Here is a 15,356-nt window from a genome sequence, read left to right on the forward strand (position 1 = left end):
ACATTAAACAATGAGTGTTTCACTTTAATCGATCAACGTTCATCATCTGCTTTATACAAGACTCCAGACATTTCTCACGTCATCTGTAATCTAGTTGCAATACGAGTCAAAAAAGAGTTAAGAATTTTATCTTATCATTTTCTCGGAATTCAATATACAACGAGCAGAAGAAGCATTCACTTCAGATTCGTTTATATGTATATGTTTTTTTTTTGTTAGAATTCCGTCTCATTATCAAATACGGAAATGCTAAGTAAATGAAGACATATCATACTGTTTTATTATTGCAGGGATAATGATGATGAACCTTAATATTTTTAGTAATATTTTATTTACGTATTATAATAAAAACGTCCGATGATAACACTTATTCACAAGTCTAGACATACAGCGGCACAAGCACACATACACACACACAGACAGGCACACACTATTGCTAGTTTAAAGTGAAATACGATGAATTAATCACAGCTCCTCTATGTTAACTCTAACTTGCAACTATTAGCTTTCCGTCTTACACAACACACACACACATACACACAAACACACGTGAATACCTTCGTCAAAACACGTTCACACACGTCTTCAATAATCGAGCTCGCATACCGGTCATCGAAAATATATCTCATCACGATTTCAATACAGACATCACATAATACCTTTTACATCAATACTTGGAAAAGTTATGTATCATTTTGTTTATACAGGCACCGCTATGGGAATGTGTTTCAAATCAATATATCGTTACGGCTTCAACATAAGCAGTATATTCATTGGCATAATTTGATCTTTGAATATTTTAGTTTTCTAGGAGGGGCGGGAGAGGGGGTCTAAAAACTAGCCAACACACGACGAGAAGACGAAAAGGCATGTTTTATCTTGATTCTACAGCCAGTAGGCGTCCAAGAATATGAGCATACGTATACCAGCTTAGCAGCGCCCAGGGACTGTTCCCCTGAGGAAATGTTTAAATTTTTTTGCTGACTCAGCCGTCTATGGTGATTCTATTCTACTACGGTTCACCTAAAGTGTCATTTGGACGAGTAGGTATATGCATGAGAACTACAGCAGAATCAGTTTTAGATTTTTTTTCTCTGGGAAATTCTGTGCCATCAGTATCGCAGAGGTGGATTTGAGTGTCTTTATTCATTAAAGAAATACATGCATTAATTGTAAAATAAATAATTCGCATGAGCGATGAGACAAGTAAGATAATTACTACGGATTAAATATAAATATTAGTTTCCTTTAGACTTTTGTAATTCATCAGCTACATTTGTATTAGGAGGGATTGCTATTCTGCTTTTTTTATCTTTAGATTCGAAAACATGTCAAAGGTAAGTATAAAATATATGTTAGAATGTTTGATATGTATAATCTTATATGCGTTATTAGAAATCCAATACGCTAAGCTCCTTCTTTTTGACATTTGCATTTACCTAGGAAAATATAAGTTTGGGAGAGATATTCGAGTTAGAAGGTCCCAAATTCCACTTTCATTAAATTATTGTACTAAAGGAAGATACGTAAGCAGAATAGTTGATAACTTTATTTTATATTGGTATAGCTGTCCAAAACACTTAATACAAATTTACTTATTATGGAAGAGTTCATACCATCTCTTTCCTTGTTTGTTTTATATCTTTCTTTAAGTCTATTTAATAACACATTGAGTCTATAAACATAAATAGAAATGCAAAATGGTGGTAACTTTTCCATTACCATTGTATAAAAGGAAAGCGCAAGTTATGATGCACAATGTAACAGATAAATTATTACAGAAGATCATAATATCATGCCTTTCATAACTCTTTAATACAGGACGCGCTGGTTGAAATACAAAACGCATATACAAAATTCACATTCAGTAAGCCAATGTGGTAGTAGCTACTTTTAGATTCAACATCAAAGATGTACTGTCACTAGTCTACATTGGTATTAAAGATATCATTAGAGTAACATACGTTTACCAATGTCCAAATCTCTCAGGATATAATATATTGTGCATTTACTTACCAAGAAAAGTTGTCCCATGGGAGCTTCGGTTCTATATTTTAGAGCTTGCTGTAACGTTAACAAAACTGCTTTGGTAGTGCTTGAATCATATTATATCGTAAAATGATAATAGTAAGAAACAATCTATCATCTGGTGTTAATTTTTGGGCTACGCAGTGAACTAACGAAAGTAATTTTCCACAGTAATATGCAATTTTCTTTCTTGATAAAATTGTGTTCTGTTATTCGCAGAATGTATCGATTTCTCTACAGGTGAGACTTAATAGTTCAAAAATTTGTTCATGCAGTATCCTCGTACTACGAATTTCAGTACAGGTTGTGTTGTATGGAGAAAATGTTTTCAAGAATAAGTGTAAACCAAACTTAAGACAATTTAAATTTAAAGAAAGAAATGTAAGTTCTGTTATATCAGTAATGGTATAATTGGATATTACCGTTTATGGTCCATGGTTGGGCAGCGAAATATGAATTGAATTAACATTGTAAGAAGGTACACGCTTATGACTGATGCAGTAATAAATATTTTCAGTTGTCTGGTTCATATTTATTTTCGAGAGACGGTAAGAGAGAAGAAGGTATGGAGGTCGTCAAGAAGTTGAATTCAACATTTCAACGGATTTACACGTTTTATGGCAATCGGATTTTTGAATATTTTCCCGCCTGCTCGTCACTTTGTACGTTCGATACAACATAAATATCTTCACTCTCTTAGAGTCTAAACTGTTCAAGATAATATTTTAAATGATTTACATAAGGTATTTTAGAAAAAAGCTTTCTCGATATCCTTTCTAATCCCAAAACTAATATTAGTTTGCTGCATAATGAAAATAAAAATTTTTGATTTCCTTAGAAACGGCTCTTAAGAATTTTGTTCATACCTGAAAATCAATGTATCACTAACAATTATGTACAATGTTGTAAATTGTTTTTTATTCTTTAAAACCCCAGGATGGGTAATTACCATCCTTGTATTAGTTCTTTCTGGAAAATTTTCTCAAAAATGAGTGGAAATTCGGTTCGTATTTCATAAATGTATATTTTAATAACAACACTACATTGGGGTAAATATGATCACTCATTTAATGACCCATGAGGTGTATTCTAGCCTTGATGTGTGATATTTTGAATATTTATAAACCATTTAGGTGATTATGTTTACACTTCATAAATAAATGTTTCATTAATAAGTTAAATCATGTTGCAACTCATGTGTTCTGTAAAGCCCGCAAGAGAGAGTTTCTTCATATGTTGTCTTTTTCAGACAACTTTCTCAAAAGCGATTCAGGCAATTTTTTTCATATTTCATTAACGGCCTCGTAATGTAGTTCTTTTTCTACAATTACAGCTTTTTCTCACAATTACCAGTATATGATTTTGATTATATCTCATAAACAATTACTAACCTAATAATCGTAATAAGTTGATAAGTAAACTCTCATTAATATTGATCACCACCCGGAAGTCAGTACTTAATTTAGCTCATCGAAAGTCAGTAGTCATCGGAAGTCAGTACTTAATTTAGCACCTTATCTACTGCGCAACGAAATGATACATATCATAAATACTCTACTATAAGATAAAGCATTGTTTCAGTTACAACACAAGACATTGATTCATTTTGTTGTGTCTCCTGATATCGAAAAATATAACAAATAAAAGAAAAAATATTTGATTCGTTTTACAATGAGCACGCAAATTGGCACTTGCTGTTAGATCTTACTAGAAGTGCTCAATTTCATGAAATGTTTATTTGTGTGCGTAAAGTATTTTGAAGTAGCAATCTTTTCTCGAAATAAATTTATTGTTTGATCGATTCCCGTGTTATGTTTCATATTTTATTTAAGTATTAATTTACATTTAAGGAAATAGATTTTGAGACGAAATTTGCGTAAAACGCCATAATGCGTTGTTGCCAAATTTGAACGTTTACTGTAGTAGTCACAATGAGAAAATTGCTGGATTCTAGCGTTGCAGGTCGAAAGGAGCAATCAAGATAAGGGATGAAAAATAATTTCTCCAGTGAGTAGCTAGGCAGAATTCCATAATTACTTCCTTTATTATCTGGCATCAGTAAACACTCGACACTATCTGGCAATGCCGCACTATACAAGCAGCGTGTAGCATAGCACCGAGAACACTTAGTGATCCACCCTAAAAATGCAATAGAAATAGTTTACTTTGGAATGAGTGTTCTTTCTACGAAATTTTCCAAATCATAATTAACAAATAAATATTTCTGTAGTAACTACTGTTATAATGGGAATTTGTTTATTGTCTTGTAGCGAGGTTTTGTGTTGTTCTTATCTTTTTTTTAATTTTTATTGTTCAATTACTTCCACGTGCCGATTTAACAAAAGAGACGTCATTAGAAATGTTTGTTAAACAAATTTTATCCACTGAAAAAAGTAGAGATTAATAAAAGTTAAAATACTCATATTTAAAAGAAAATCACGACTTACAGTATGATGAAATTTGAAAAATAATGCAAAAAGGGTCACACACAGGATCAAAAATAACTTCATTCTAGCACTAAAAAGTATCATCCGTAGTCATCAAATAAGATTTTGAAAGAGAAGAAACGCTGAAGTTGACAGTTAATTACATTCTCCAGACGAGAGAAGTGAAAGATGCAACAAAAGGATAGGGAAACGCGAAGAAAGAAAGAAAGAGAGAGAAAAGGAGGGACGAATAAAAGTATGAAACATACTTATCATTACAGTGTATGATGAAGAATGCACAAACTGTTTATTCGAATTCTCGTTAGTGATGCTTTGAAGTTCTCCAACAGAAGATAAAGCTGTGTTTGCAGCAACTATTTTATGCGATAAAGTTGTTTTACATGGCGCGGAAACGAACCCAGATTTTCCGCTTGAAAGTCTGGTACCTTACCACTACACCACCGATTGCTTTACAAAAACGTTGTTCAACAAATGCTGTAATATTTCTTTCTGAGAAAGTTAACACTAAAAGTGTTTATTTGAGATCAATGAAGTGTTTCGAAGGTCCTGTTAAATCTCTTGCCCTTTCCCAACCAACTTTTGTAAATCATCTCTCTCATGGTAAAGGTGCTTGCTTCCACATTTTTAAGCATTGCATGTCGAATATGAGAAATCAATTCTTCAGTACCATTTTGTAAGAAATGCAACTTCGGCGTGAATAGGATTTGATCCTATAATGGACAGCTTTATTAATCATAACTCGATTTCGTTACCGCTACACTATCATGCCACCTGAAACTAGAAGGCAAATATTACTTACTTTAGCTTTGATCTTTGGAACGATCAAGATTCTTCCTGTAAGATTATTTGCACCGAAGTCCGCAACGAAATTAATTTATTCGACGATAGAGAGAAATTAATGCCTACTAATATAGAAAACCACAAACAATCCAGAAAAAAATACAGAAATAAAAACATATTATGGATTAATTTCGCCATACAAATTCAAAAGTACGATAATAACAATAATAAAAACTAATAATACTAACAATAATAATAAAAATTATTATTCTATTATTATTACTAGCATCAATTACCCGCTTCGCTGTTAAATTGAGAAAAATAGTAATGTGTTCCGTTATTCAGTCACTTTTACTATTACTAAAGCGCTCTTTGATATCGATCATTTTCGATGAATTTTATATATCCCACCCCATTCCCATGTGGCGGAGCATGGCATCTTCAGTATCATTGGTCATCTCAGCCACCCGGAAAACTATGAATTCGACAATGCTATTGCTTATTTTGATCATTTTTATATTTCCCCCTCCTCCATGTTGCGGGCTGAATTTGGATTTAAACGGCATCAGTTGTGTCACTGTTCATATCAGCGACTCCAAAAATTATAGATTCGATACTAATGTCGGCAATTTTTCGTTCTCTTTTAAATGTTGCTATATTTCCCGCTTCCTTTAGTTACACCATCAAATGGATATGAGAAAACCCATCTCTGATTTGAACTTCATTTAAGTTGAAAATTTTATCGAGATTGGTACGGTGGTTCAAGACTTATTAAATTTTATTTATGTTTATATGTATATATGTCCCTTTCCCACTTCCCTTCTCTAAGATCTAACGTCAAAGTGAAATAACAAAAACCATATCAAGCCCGAACCTAATCTATGTTAAAAATTTGATCGAGATAGGTCGTGTGGATCAACAGTTATTAAGCTTTATTTATTCTTGTATATATCTTTCCCATCACCTCCCCTCCCTTAAATTTTACCGTCAAAATGATATGACGAAAACCATTCCAGGGTCGAACTTCATCCAGGTTGAAAATTTGATGCAGATCTCTCTAGTAGTTCAAGACTTATTAACTGATTAATACATTCACTTCTGTTTTTATTTACATTGATTTATGTATATCTCCCCGTTCTTCCCCATCTCTACATTCCACCACCAAAGTGAAATGATTAAAAGCATTCCATGCACAAACGTAATCTATGTTGAAAATTCCATCCATATTGGTAGTTTCATTCAAGATTTATTAAGTTTTTTTCATTTTTTCGATTTTTTCCAACCTCCCCCTCCCCTATGTAACACCATCAAAACGAATATATAGAAATACTCCCAGATCCGATCATTAGCAATTTTGAGTACTTTAACGAAATCGGTCGGGTAGTTCAAAAGACTATAAGTCACAGTCACTTTTAATTTTATAATACATGTTATTATTATTATTATTATTATTACTATTATTATTATTATTATTATTATTATTATTATTATTATTATTATTGTTATTGTTATTATTTGCGCACTTTTGAATTTGCACGGCGAACCTACTCCATAATATGATTTTATTTCTGTATTTTTCCTGGATTGAATGGGGTTTCCTTTATTAATGGGCACTAATTTCTCCCTAGGTCGTAGAATAAATGAATTTGTTGTGCACTTAGATGCAAATCACCTTACAGGAAGAAGCTTGTTCGTTCTAATGATCAAGGCTAAAGTAAGTAATATTTGGCTTCTAGTTCCAGGTGGCATGATAGAATTTCGGGATTTCCCTCGATCCTCAACAACACAATGCGCACTCGTTATATAGGACACTCACCGCGCTCTTCCTCTACCACTATTTTACGAGTACCTCAGATGTATCCCCACGTAGATTGGCCGTAGGTGTGGTCGAATATATCAAACCCTGTTATACCTGAGTACATGCAGGTTTTGTGGTTTCAGGTAGTACATCAACTTCTCCCGACGCGGGCGCGTCTCTGAGATTCAACGAGCCCCAAACGCCTTTTGCGAGCACTGCCAGCAAGAGAACACATTAGCTCACCGATATACCCAATGTGTCAGCTCGCAATCAATCTGGCACACCATGCAGGAGGTGTTGGGACGCATCATCCGTCGCCCGATTTCACACTTCACGGTGCAATATATGGTTTTTCCTGATTTTCATTTTTATCACCCCACTAAACATCGAGCGGTGCTGTTTCTTGTTGCCAGCACTCTCGTATATTTTCGGCGCTTCACAACCTTGTTAGATGCACGCACGTATTTTGAATTTTGGAAACGCACACGTCGAAATTTATATACCCCCGACAGGGACCCGCACTTTTTTAGCCGGTTTTTAGAAGTAGTTTTTCTATAACGCACATTCATCTCTTTAAGCCTAGCTAATTGCATTTTTATGTCATATCATATTCATGTGTGATATATAGTATATGTGTTATTATGTAATATATTAAGCAGGTTTAAACCTCTTTTTGTGCCTAATTATCAGTTGCTTATGTTTGACTCATGTGATTGAGTTTCCAGTTTGTAATTTCTGTAAGGAAATAACTAACTCATAGTGTAGCGGTAACGTAACGGAGTTACTACTATTACAGCTGTCCAGCATAGGTTCGAATCCTGTTCACTCCCAAGTTGCATTTTTTACAAAGTGATATTGAAGAATCGATTTCTCATATTCGACATGCAATGCTTAAAAATGTGGATGCAAGCACCTTTATCATGAGATAGATGATTTGCAAAAGTTGGTTGGGAAAGGGCAAGAGATTTAACAGGATCTTCGAAACACTTCATTGATCTGAAGTAAACACTTTTAGTGTTATCGTTCTCAGAAAGAAATATTTCAGCATTCGTTGGAGAAAGTTTGGGTAAAGCAATCGGCGGTGTAGTGATAAAGTACCAAACTTCCAAGCTCAAAATCTGGGTTCGATTCCTCATGAGGTAGTATAACTTTTTCGGGAGTGGGGCTGCAAACAGATACTTATCTTCTGTTGGAGAACTTACAAAGCATCACTGGCGAGAATTCGAATAAACAGTGTGTGCATTCTTCATCATACACTGTAATGATAAGTATTTTTCATATTTATATTCGTTTCTCTCTCTCTCTCTTTCTTGACGTTTCCATATCCTGTCGTTGCATCTTTCATTTCTCGCCCTCTCTCTCACGTACACACGCACTTTATGTGCATGTGCGTGTTCCAAAGTTAAAACGGAGCAAGAGACCGATAGACCTGGTCTGGTGAATGTAATTAACATGCAACTTCAGCGTCGTGTTTTTCGTGCTCTGGGCATAACATCTCCAGTCGTGGTCCTCTCTGAAACAAATACTGTTTAAATGCAACGGAATAAGCAAAATATCTTTTTTATCATGTGGGTTACCGAGTCTCAGTCGAATTTCCGGGTCACTAGGGTTTGAATCCTCGACACAGTGGTGGTCCATAAGCTAACCAACATCATCCGACTGACACTATGATTCGTTTGAGCTTTAGCGTGTTCATTCTATCTATGCAAATTACAAATTTCAACGCAAGAGATGAAAGTGATGCTGGATGTTCGGAACAGATAAATCTTCGGAAAAAACTAGGAAATGGAAATTACATTAAGCAGACACGTAGCCAAGATTTCGTGAAGTGGTGGGGGAGTCCGTGACATGAAATAGTGTGGTCATCACACCAGAGGCTCGATCAGTCTTACAACATATATTGGTTCGTTTAGCCAGTATTTCGTAACAGTGGGGGGAGGGTGACACAAAATTCTAAAGGCTCAGGAGTTTGATCCATCTCAACTACATTACTATCAACATACATTCGTTTGTTAGGACAATAAAATGAGGATATGTTGGTAAGTATTTTAATAACAAGCTATGAAGAAATGTCGAGTAAAATAATATAAAAAACATATTGAAAAAATTTAAATTTTTTAGTCCTTCCTCTGTTTATTCAAATATAATAATTTTCCTTTCATTACGACCTTAACTATTATAAAAATACACATTCACTATTATAAAAAGTACATACTCAATAATGTATTGTAAAATATTATATAATATCTGCGTTCCTTTCTCTGTTCAATGAAATGCTAACAAAACTTTCATTCCACATACATTTTTGTTTTTATTATTCAGTCAACTACCGTCGGTTCCAAATGACAGGTTAAAGGGCACTAGAAAATTGTTTTTGAAATAACATGTTTGATCCACGCTGTCCACGCTGTTTGGGAAGCTTCAAATCTCCCTTATTAGTAACAAAAACTCTGAGAATTCCGTACCTTTTCTAGAAATGTCAAACTCCCTGACTCTTCCAGAATATCTCGCTCACCTCGCCTCTCATAAGAAAGAGTAACTAAAGGTTTCTTGTAGTTTTCTTTTACTCTTAACGCTGATCCTTATTTTCCTCATTTCATTTTGTTTCATCCTTTCTTAATTTTTTTTAAATTTGTTGTCTCGAAGAGGGGGGAAGTCGGATCCCCGAGCACCCCTTGGCTACGTGCCTGCATTAGGCCACTACTTGCGAAACTAATGGAGCAACCAGTGGACTCAGTATGTGGCGTAGCCTTGAAGTATATAGAGCCTATTATACTCGGGCAACTGGTGGCACCATCAACAAATTGGTGGACGGTTGGTTGCCGAGTTCAGCAAGTGTTCGGATAACCATTGGTGGCGCTGAAAACACTTGAGTCATTGTGCTTAACGTAACGTTTTACAGTAGGCGACGGTGGCGCAACCAGTAGCAGGATCAAGAGTTGTTTAATCATCGGTGCTCACTCTATGACTCATCACACCGCAATATATTGTCACTCTGTGTAGCGTTCTTCTTTCATTAGTGAGAAAATGTCAAGTGACAATTAAGGTCGTGTGTGAAAAGCAATGAAGAAAACAGGAGAAGAATACAAAATGCAGAAATGAGGCAAACTGATACCCCTTTGAGTTCTAGTATCTGTTTTTAGGTACTGAGATAGTGTCTTGAGTATTCGATTGGAAGAGAACCATCAAAGCTTTTCATTTCGTTTTCCATTTGTTTATTCGATTCTAGTAGCATTTTAAAACCCCTTAAGTATGGCTTAACGTCTATCTGCTTCAAGAGATAAGAGGTGATAACCTCTTTACTTTAAAAGCTAGTTTTTGTTAGGTCTATTTTTATTATTTTCTGACAGGCTTACTTTAGCACGTAGAAGATTGAAATTTTGTAATAATATTCAGTCCATCGATGGTATTTATAGGATTTTTTCTAGATTTCTGCGTTAAGATGCAGGGTCAAAAGGGTCAAGATCAGCAAAAAGGCAAATGAAAGAGATATTTTAACCAAAAATTCCACTTTTTCGCAATTTTGCCGCCTCAGGTAAATGATTGAAATATTTGATTGTATCGTTTCAAAAGCTGTTCTATTCTAAAGAGAATGAGCCACAATACATGATCCTAGGATTAATAGGGATGTCCCACGAAATATTGTTTACTGTCATCACGGTCTTCTGCGGTAATCTGGGCATTTTGAGGAGCGTTAGTAAATATTTTCTCGCCCTTACTATTCATTTGAAATTGAAATTTTGAAAGCTTGAAATTTTGTTCACACATTTAGAACATACCTTCGTATTTTCAAGTTGATTTTCAGCAGTGTATATAGAAAATTGGTGCATGAAAACTAAAGTAGATTACACAACTTAGTTATGTATAATAAATAAGAATTTAATACATCATTTAATACAACCAGTAGAGATAGTTAGAAATATTGATACTAGGATTAAAGGAATAACAGAGAACACTGTTTCTGTAGGTATGACAGCAAAATTAGTTTTTACTATTCCCTGGGGACATTTCCATCATACTTCCCTTGTAAATGAAAATTTTCCTTATAATTTACTAATTAGAAGTTACTTTCTGTTTCCACACAATGTGAGATTAGATTACGGAAGGATTTATTACAAACAGAATAGTCAACATTAGCAATGTTGGAAAATGTATATAATATTTTGAAAGCATGTTTAGTATGAGAAGCTGTTTTGATTAAAACACTGCATTTTCCACTTAAAACTAGAATAGATATACTAGAAAGCTACTAAATTAATTGTCTGCAGATGAATATTTGTCAGAACCAAAGAGAAAATTAGAAGAACACTACATAATTTCAATCCCTAGAACTTTACTCCAGAGAACAGAATTTGCTGGATAAAACAAATCCACTAGCAAATAAGATATGATGAAATGACACGTAGCAGTATGTTAAGGAGAAGATTACCTAACAGAACAAAAAAGTAGTGGAAAAACAGGGAAGATTCAGAAAACAAACTAGAGTAAAACATTTAAAACATGACTAGAAATAATATATAGGATAAAGCGGATCATGGAATTAGAAGGAAGTCAGTAGAAATTATTTACAAATTAGATATTTATTAGCTTCGGATTCTAAAACTATTTGAAGAATGAAAAATTTATAGAACTGGAAACAATAACGGAAACTTCCATGGAACCCAGTTTCAGACACCCGTATCCGTTAGACCATTACTATTTGTCGTGATAAATCTTTGGTAGAACAAAAGATTATTAAATTGGCCTCTAGCTCATTCAACAGTCTAATAATATTTATAATGAAGCCAGGCAATACTCCTAGATTTGTGCAAAATGTAAAAATTGTAAATAAATATGCATTGTTTCGTACGGTTATTTACCACCTGTAGCTAATATTTTTTCAACAATGGGAGGACATGTATGATATTTTCTGTGCGCTGTAAAATCAGCCTATTACACTGTTCCTATTTCTAAAGAATCTAGAGACTATACATATTTCAGGTGAAATAGTTATCATGTTTGTGACCTGTACGAAGGGTATTTATGAGCTCCAGCAGTTTACACAAAATAATACCAACACAAGTAGCAAATAATACGCCAGATAATATATCATTTTATTCCGATAACATTTCTGTATACACGAATAATCAGAGGTAAGTGGTCATTTTGCGATAGACGATATATAGATAAGTGTACATTTTACAAGAAATTATTACCATTGGTCAAGAAGTCAATTCTGTATGTTAATAGCTTAGTGACATAATAAGAAATGTTACTAAAGCTTTTAAAACATCAAGAATAGCTAAACCCTGAAATTGTTCCTAGATTAACTAATTATATTATGAGATTTTGCAACAACTATGCAATTTTAAGAAGCACTACTACAGTACATGATAAGAAAGGTGAAATATTTGAATAGACAAAACAGCGCGATGCTGTGCTTCAAAAGTTAAAAAAATGATAAAGAGAAAATCCATTATTAGATCCATATTTGCAAGGGATACTCATAAAATTATGCTCAGATACATGCACAAAATCTGTTGGCAGGTGTTACTTCAAAAATAAGAGAAAGGCGAATAGACGTCATAAGTATATTATAGTTGTTTAGTAAGACCCCCAGAAACGCGTTGTCATATTTTAAACTATAACTTATACCAATCCCTTTTGCGTCCAAAGCATTTTAATTTTCATTTCTACGGAAACGAATTTGAACTCAGCTAAGACTGTAAGTTTACAAAACTTTAGGAACCTCAACAATGGACACATAAAACATTGAAAGATTAATGACCTGTAAAGGTCAGAATCTTTCTTCCTCTCATCCCACCTCAAACGACCAACAACTGAATGAACATATTGAAACTTTATGTGATGGTTTTGGGGAGTTGTTCGACGATAGCTAGCACCAGATTGGTGGTACAAACAGTACTCGGATTACAACGAAATGGTCCATATATTTGTTACAATTGTTAGTGTCTACTCTTATCTGGCCTTTGTAGTATACAGAGCCACCTAACATTTGAAAAGTACGCATATTTAAACAATTTGCATAAACATATTTTGAACTTTTTCTATGACAACAACTATACAGATTTGTACTTAATTTTCAAGCACAAGTATGAAAAAAATATATTTTCAAATTTTGATTTGGAATAAATTAATACGTATTTTCTACAGTGTAGAAATTTACTCTGTGTTCGTAATCCCTTTGCCCAATCACCCTGCTGTCACTATACCAAAACACTCATTGACAAATCAATGTTACTATGATACTATCAACAATAATTCAGTGTAAATGATTAAAGAGCACAGACATATTTTACTTTGTTGTTGGGCAGAATTGGTTTTCTATTCTATTAAGTAAATCGTAAGAGGAGCGGAAAGATACAGTGCACTCATCCCTCGATTTTCGAGACCGCGATATAATGAGCTTCAAAAAGAAGTGACAAAATTTGAAACAGCTAATTCAGTCTCAAGGCCTAGCTGTCAAGCTGAAAATCCTGAATTTATTATATCATAGTGTATATTCACAGTGTATCATGTATTTTACACTGTCAGAGTTTACACTGTATTTCATTAAACGTTCAGTGTTGTGTTTTCACTCCTTCTATCGTAATGCAATTTAGGATATCAGGAATTGCAGACATAGTGATGGTGAACATTAACAATGGATCGCTATTGGCTCCTCTTACTTCGCTAAAATGAGGAGGAGAGTAATTATTACTGCTAAATCTCAATATTAAGATCTTGCAAGGATCCCGGCAATGTTGATATTTCCTAGCTACTTTACTAGATTCAAGTAAATCTCACTTCATATACTTACCGAGTCTTTCCAGAATATGAAAGCACATAATTCTCACTGTCACATCGAGGGTAACAAGTAGGGTCGTGTCCATATTCATTTCCTAGAATTATAAATAGGTTAATATGGCTGATACTCTTTATTTATTTTATCTAATCTAAACTGATCTAATATAAATAAAATAAAGAGTTTTTTGTGTGTTTATCGTTCTGTATGTGTGCTTACTGGGGACCAGACGAGTGGACCGAGTGTTAACAAATTTCGGTCACGGATACCATGGTCTAGGTCCCATACCGAGACGAAGCGTTTTATTAAAATTCGAACCAGGGGGTCTCAGGGTGCCGTTTACCGGGACAGTTAAAAGCAGTAAAAAAATGATTGAGGTTAGTGTCGAATTCCTAGTTTTCGCCGTGACTGGAATCAATGGTGAAACACTAATCACATTACTCTCCAAATTCGTCCTATCTACTGCGGGCCGGGGTCACAGGGGAATGGGGTACTGAGACATGTAAACCTAATCCAATATGATCGATATTAGTGTCAAATCCATAGTTCTAGTGATCGTTGAGATCAATGGTGTCACTTCCATTAGTAATGGCTTGCAAATTCAGCTAGAATTGTATGCGGGTCAGGGTACAGCGGGGGGTGTACCGAGACCTGTAAAATATCCCAAATGACCGATATTAATATCAAATCCAAAGGTTTCGCGGCCACTGAAATAAATGGTGATACTCGAACAGGCGTTGAGTTCCAAATACAGCCCTTATACGAAGAATGTGTATATTCAGCCAGTATTTAATATAACACGGAACTAAGGTGGTCATTCGTCCAATATTTCAATTTGCTGTTCCTCTGTCGGAGAAGTGATATGAGATAATTGCTGGTGTCCCGCTAAGAGAATGTAGACCTGCAGGTCTAAATACTTTGGCTCTAGAAGGACCAAGCTTAAACGCATTCCACTGCGTTACAAATTATCAACCGGATACAATATCATGGAGCTCCAAACGTGAACTGCTAATTGATAAGTTGAAGGATAGTGTCAAAAGTGTATAGTGTGCATATAAATGATATGGATATGAACATATCTTTTCCATTAGTGTTGAATTATTTTCATGGGGAGTAAATTTCAGAAAGTAGATTATCGCATGTTTCGTTTCTTTCTGTTCTTCAAAAGTTAGTGGAACATACGCTAATAAGTTTTTATTTCCTTAACAACTTGAGAATGATTAAGATATAAATTTCATGGGTTTGTTTGCGAATTTTCCTTGATGATGACAGCAGTACAGAAGAACGTGTTCCTTTCCCTGAGATTAGACCCTCAAAATTCTAAATGAATGAACGATTCCCTGGCATTAGGATGAAGCACACCTCGCAGACTCTGAAAGATGGTATGGAATTCAGTTTAAATATATCCTACTGTAACGAGATATGAAGTAACAACAAGCTAGGACATCTTTACTTCATGTGGAAGTTCAACCAAGCATCAAGGGAAGCCAAGCAGCCTTCAGGAGTTCACTGCCAGATG

At 34.6% G+C, this 15,356-nt stretch overlaps 1 protein-coding gene across 1 annotated transcript in view; it reads right to left on the reverse strand.

The window, feature by feature from the left end:
• Window positions 1-15,356, reverse strand: part of LOC145684675 (uncharacterized) — a 106,818-nt gene that overhangs the window by 19,922 nt on the left and 71,540 nt on the right. The window contains exon 5 of the mRNA XM_081757061.1: window positions 13,853-13,934. Within this exon, the coding sequence (XP_081613187.1) occupies window positions 13,853-13,934 (82 nt within the window). The remainder of the gene's footprint in view (window positions 1-13,852; window positions 13,935-15,356) is intronic.

This window comes from Thermobia domestica, chromosome 5 (assembly GCF_964235325.1).
Source record: "Thermobia domestica chromosome 5, izTheDome1.hap1.1, whole genome shotgun sequence".
NCBI lineage: Eukaryota > Metazoa > Arthropoda > Insecta > Zygentoma > Lepismatidae > Thermobia > Thermobia domestica.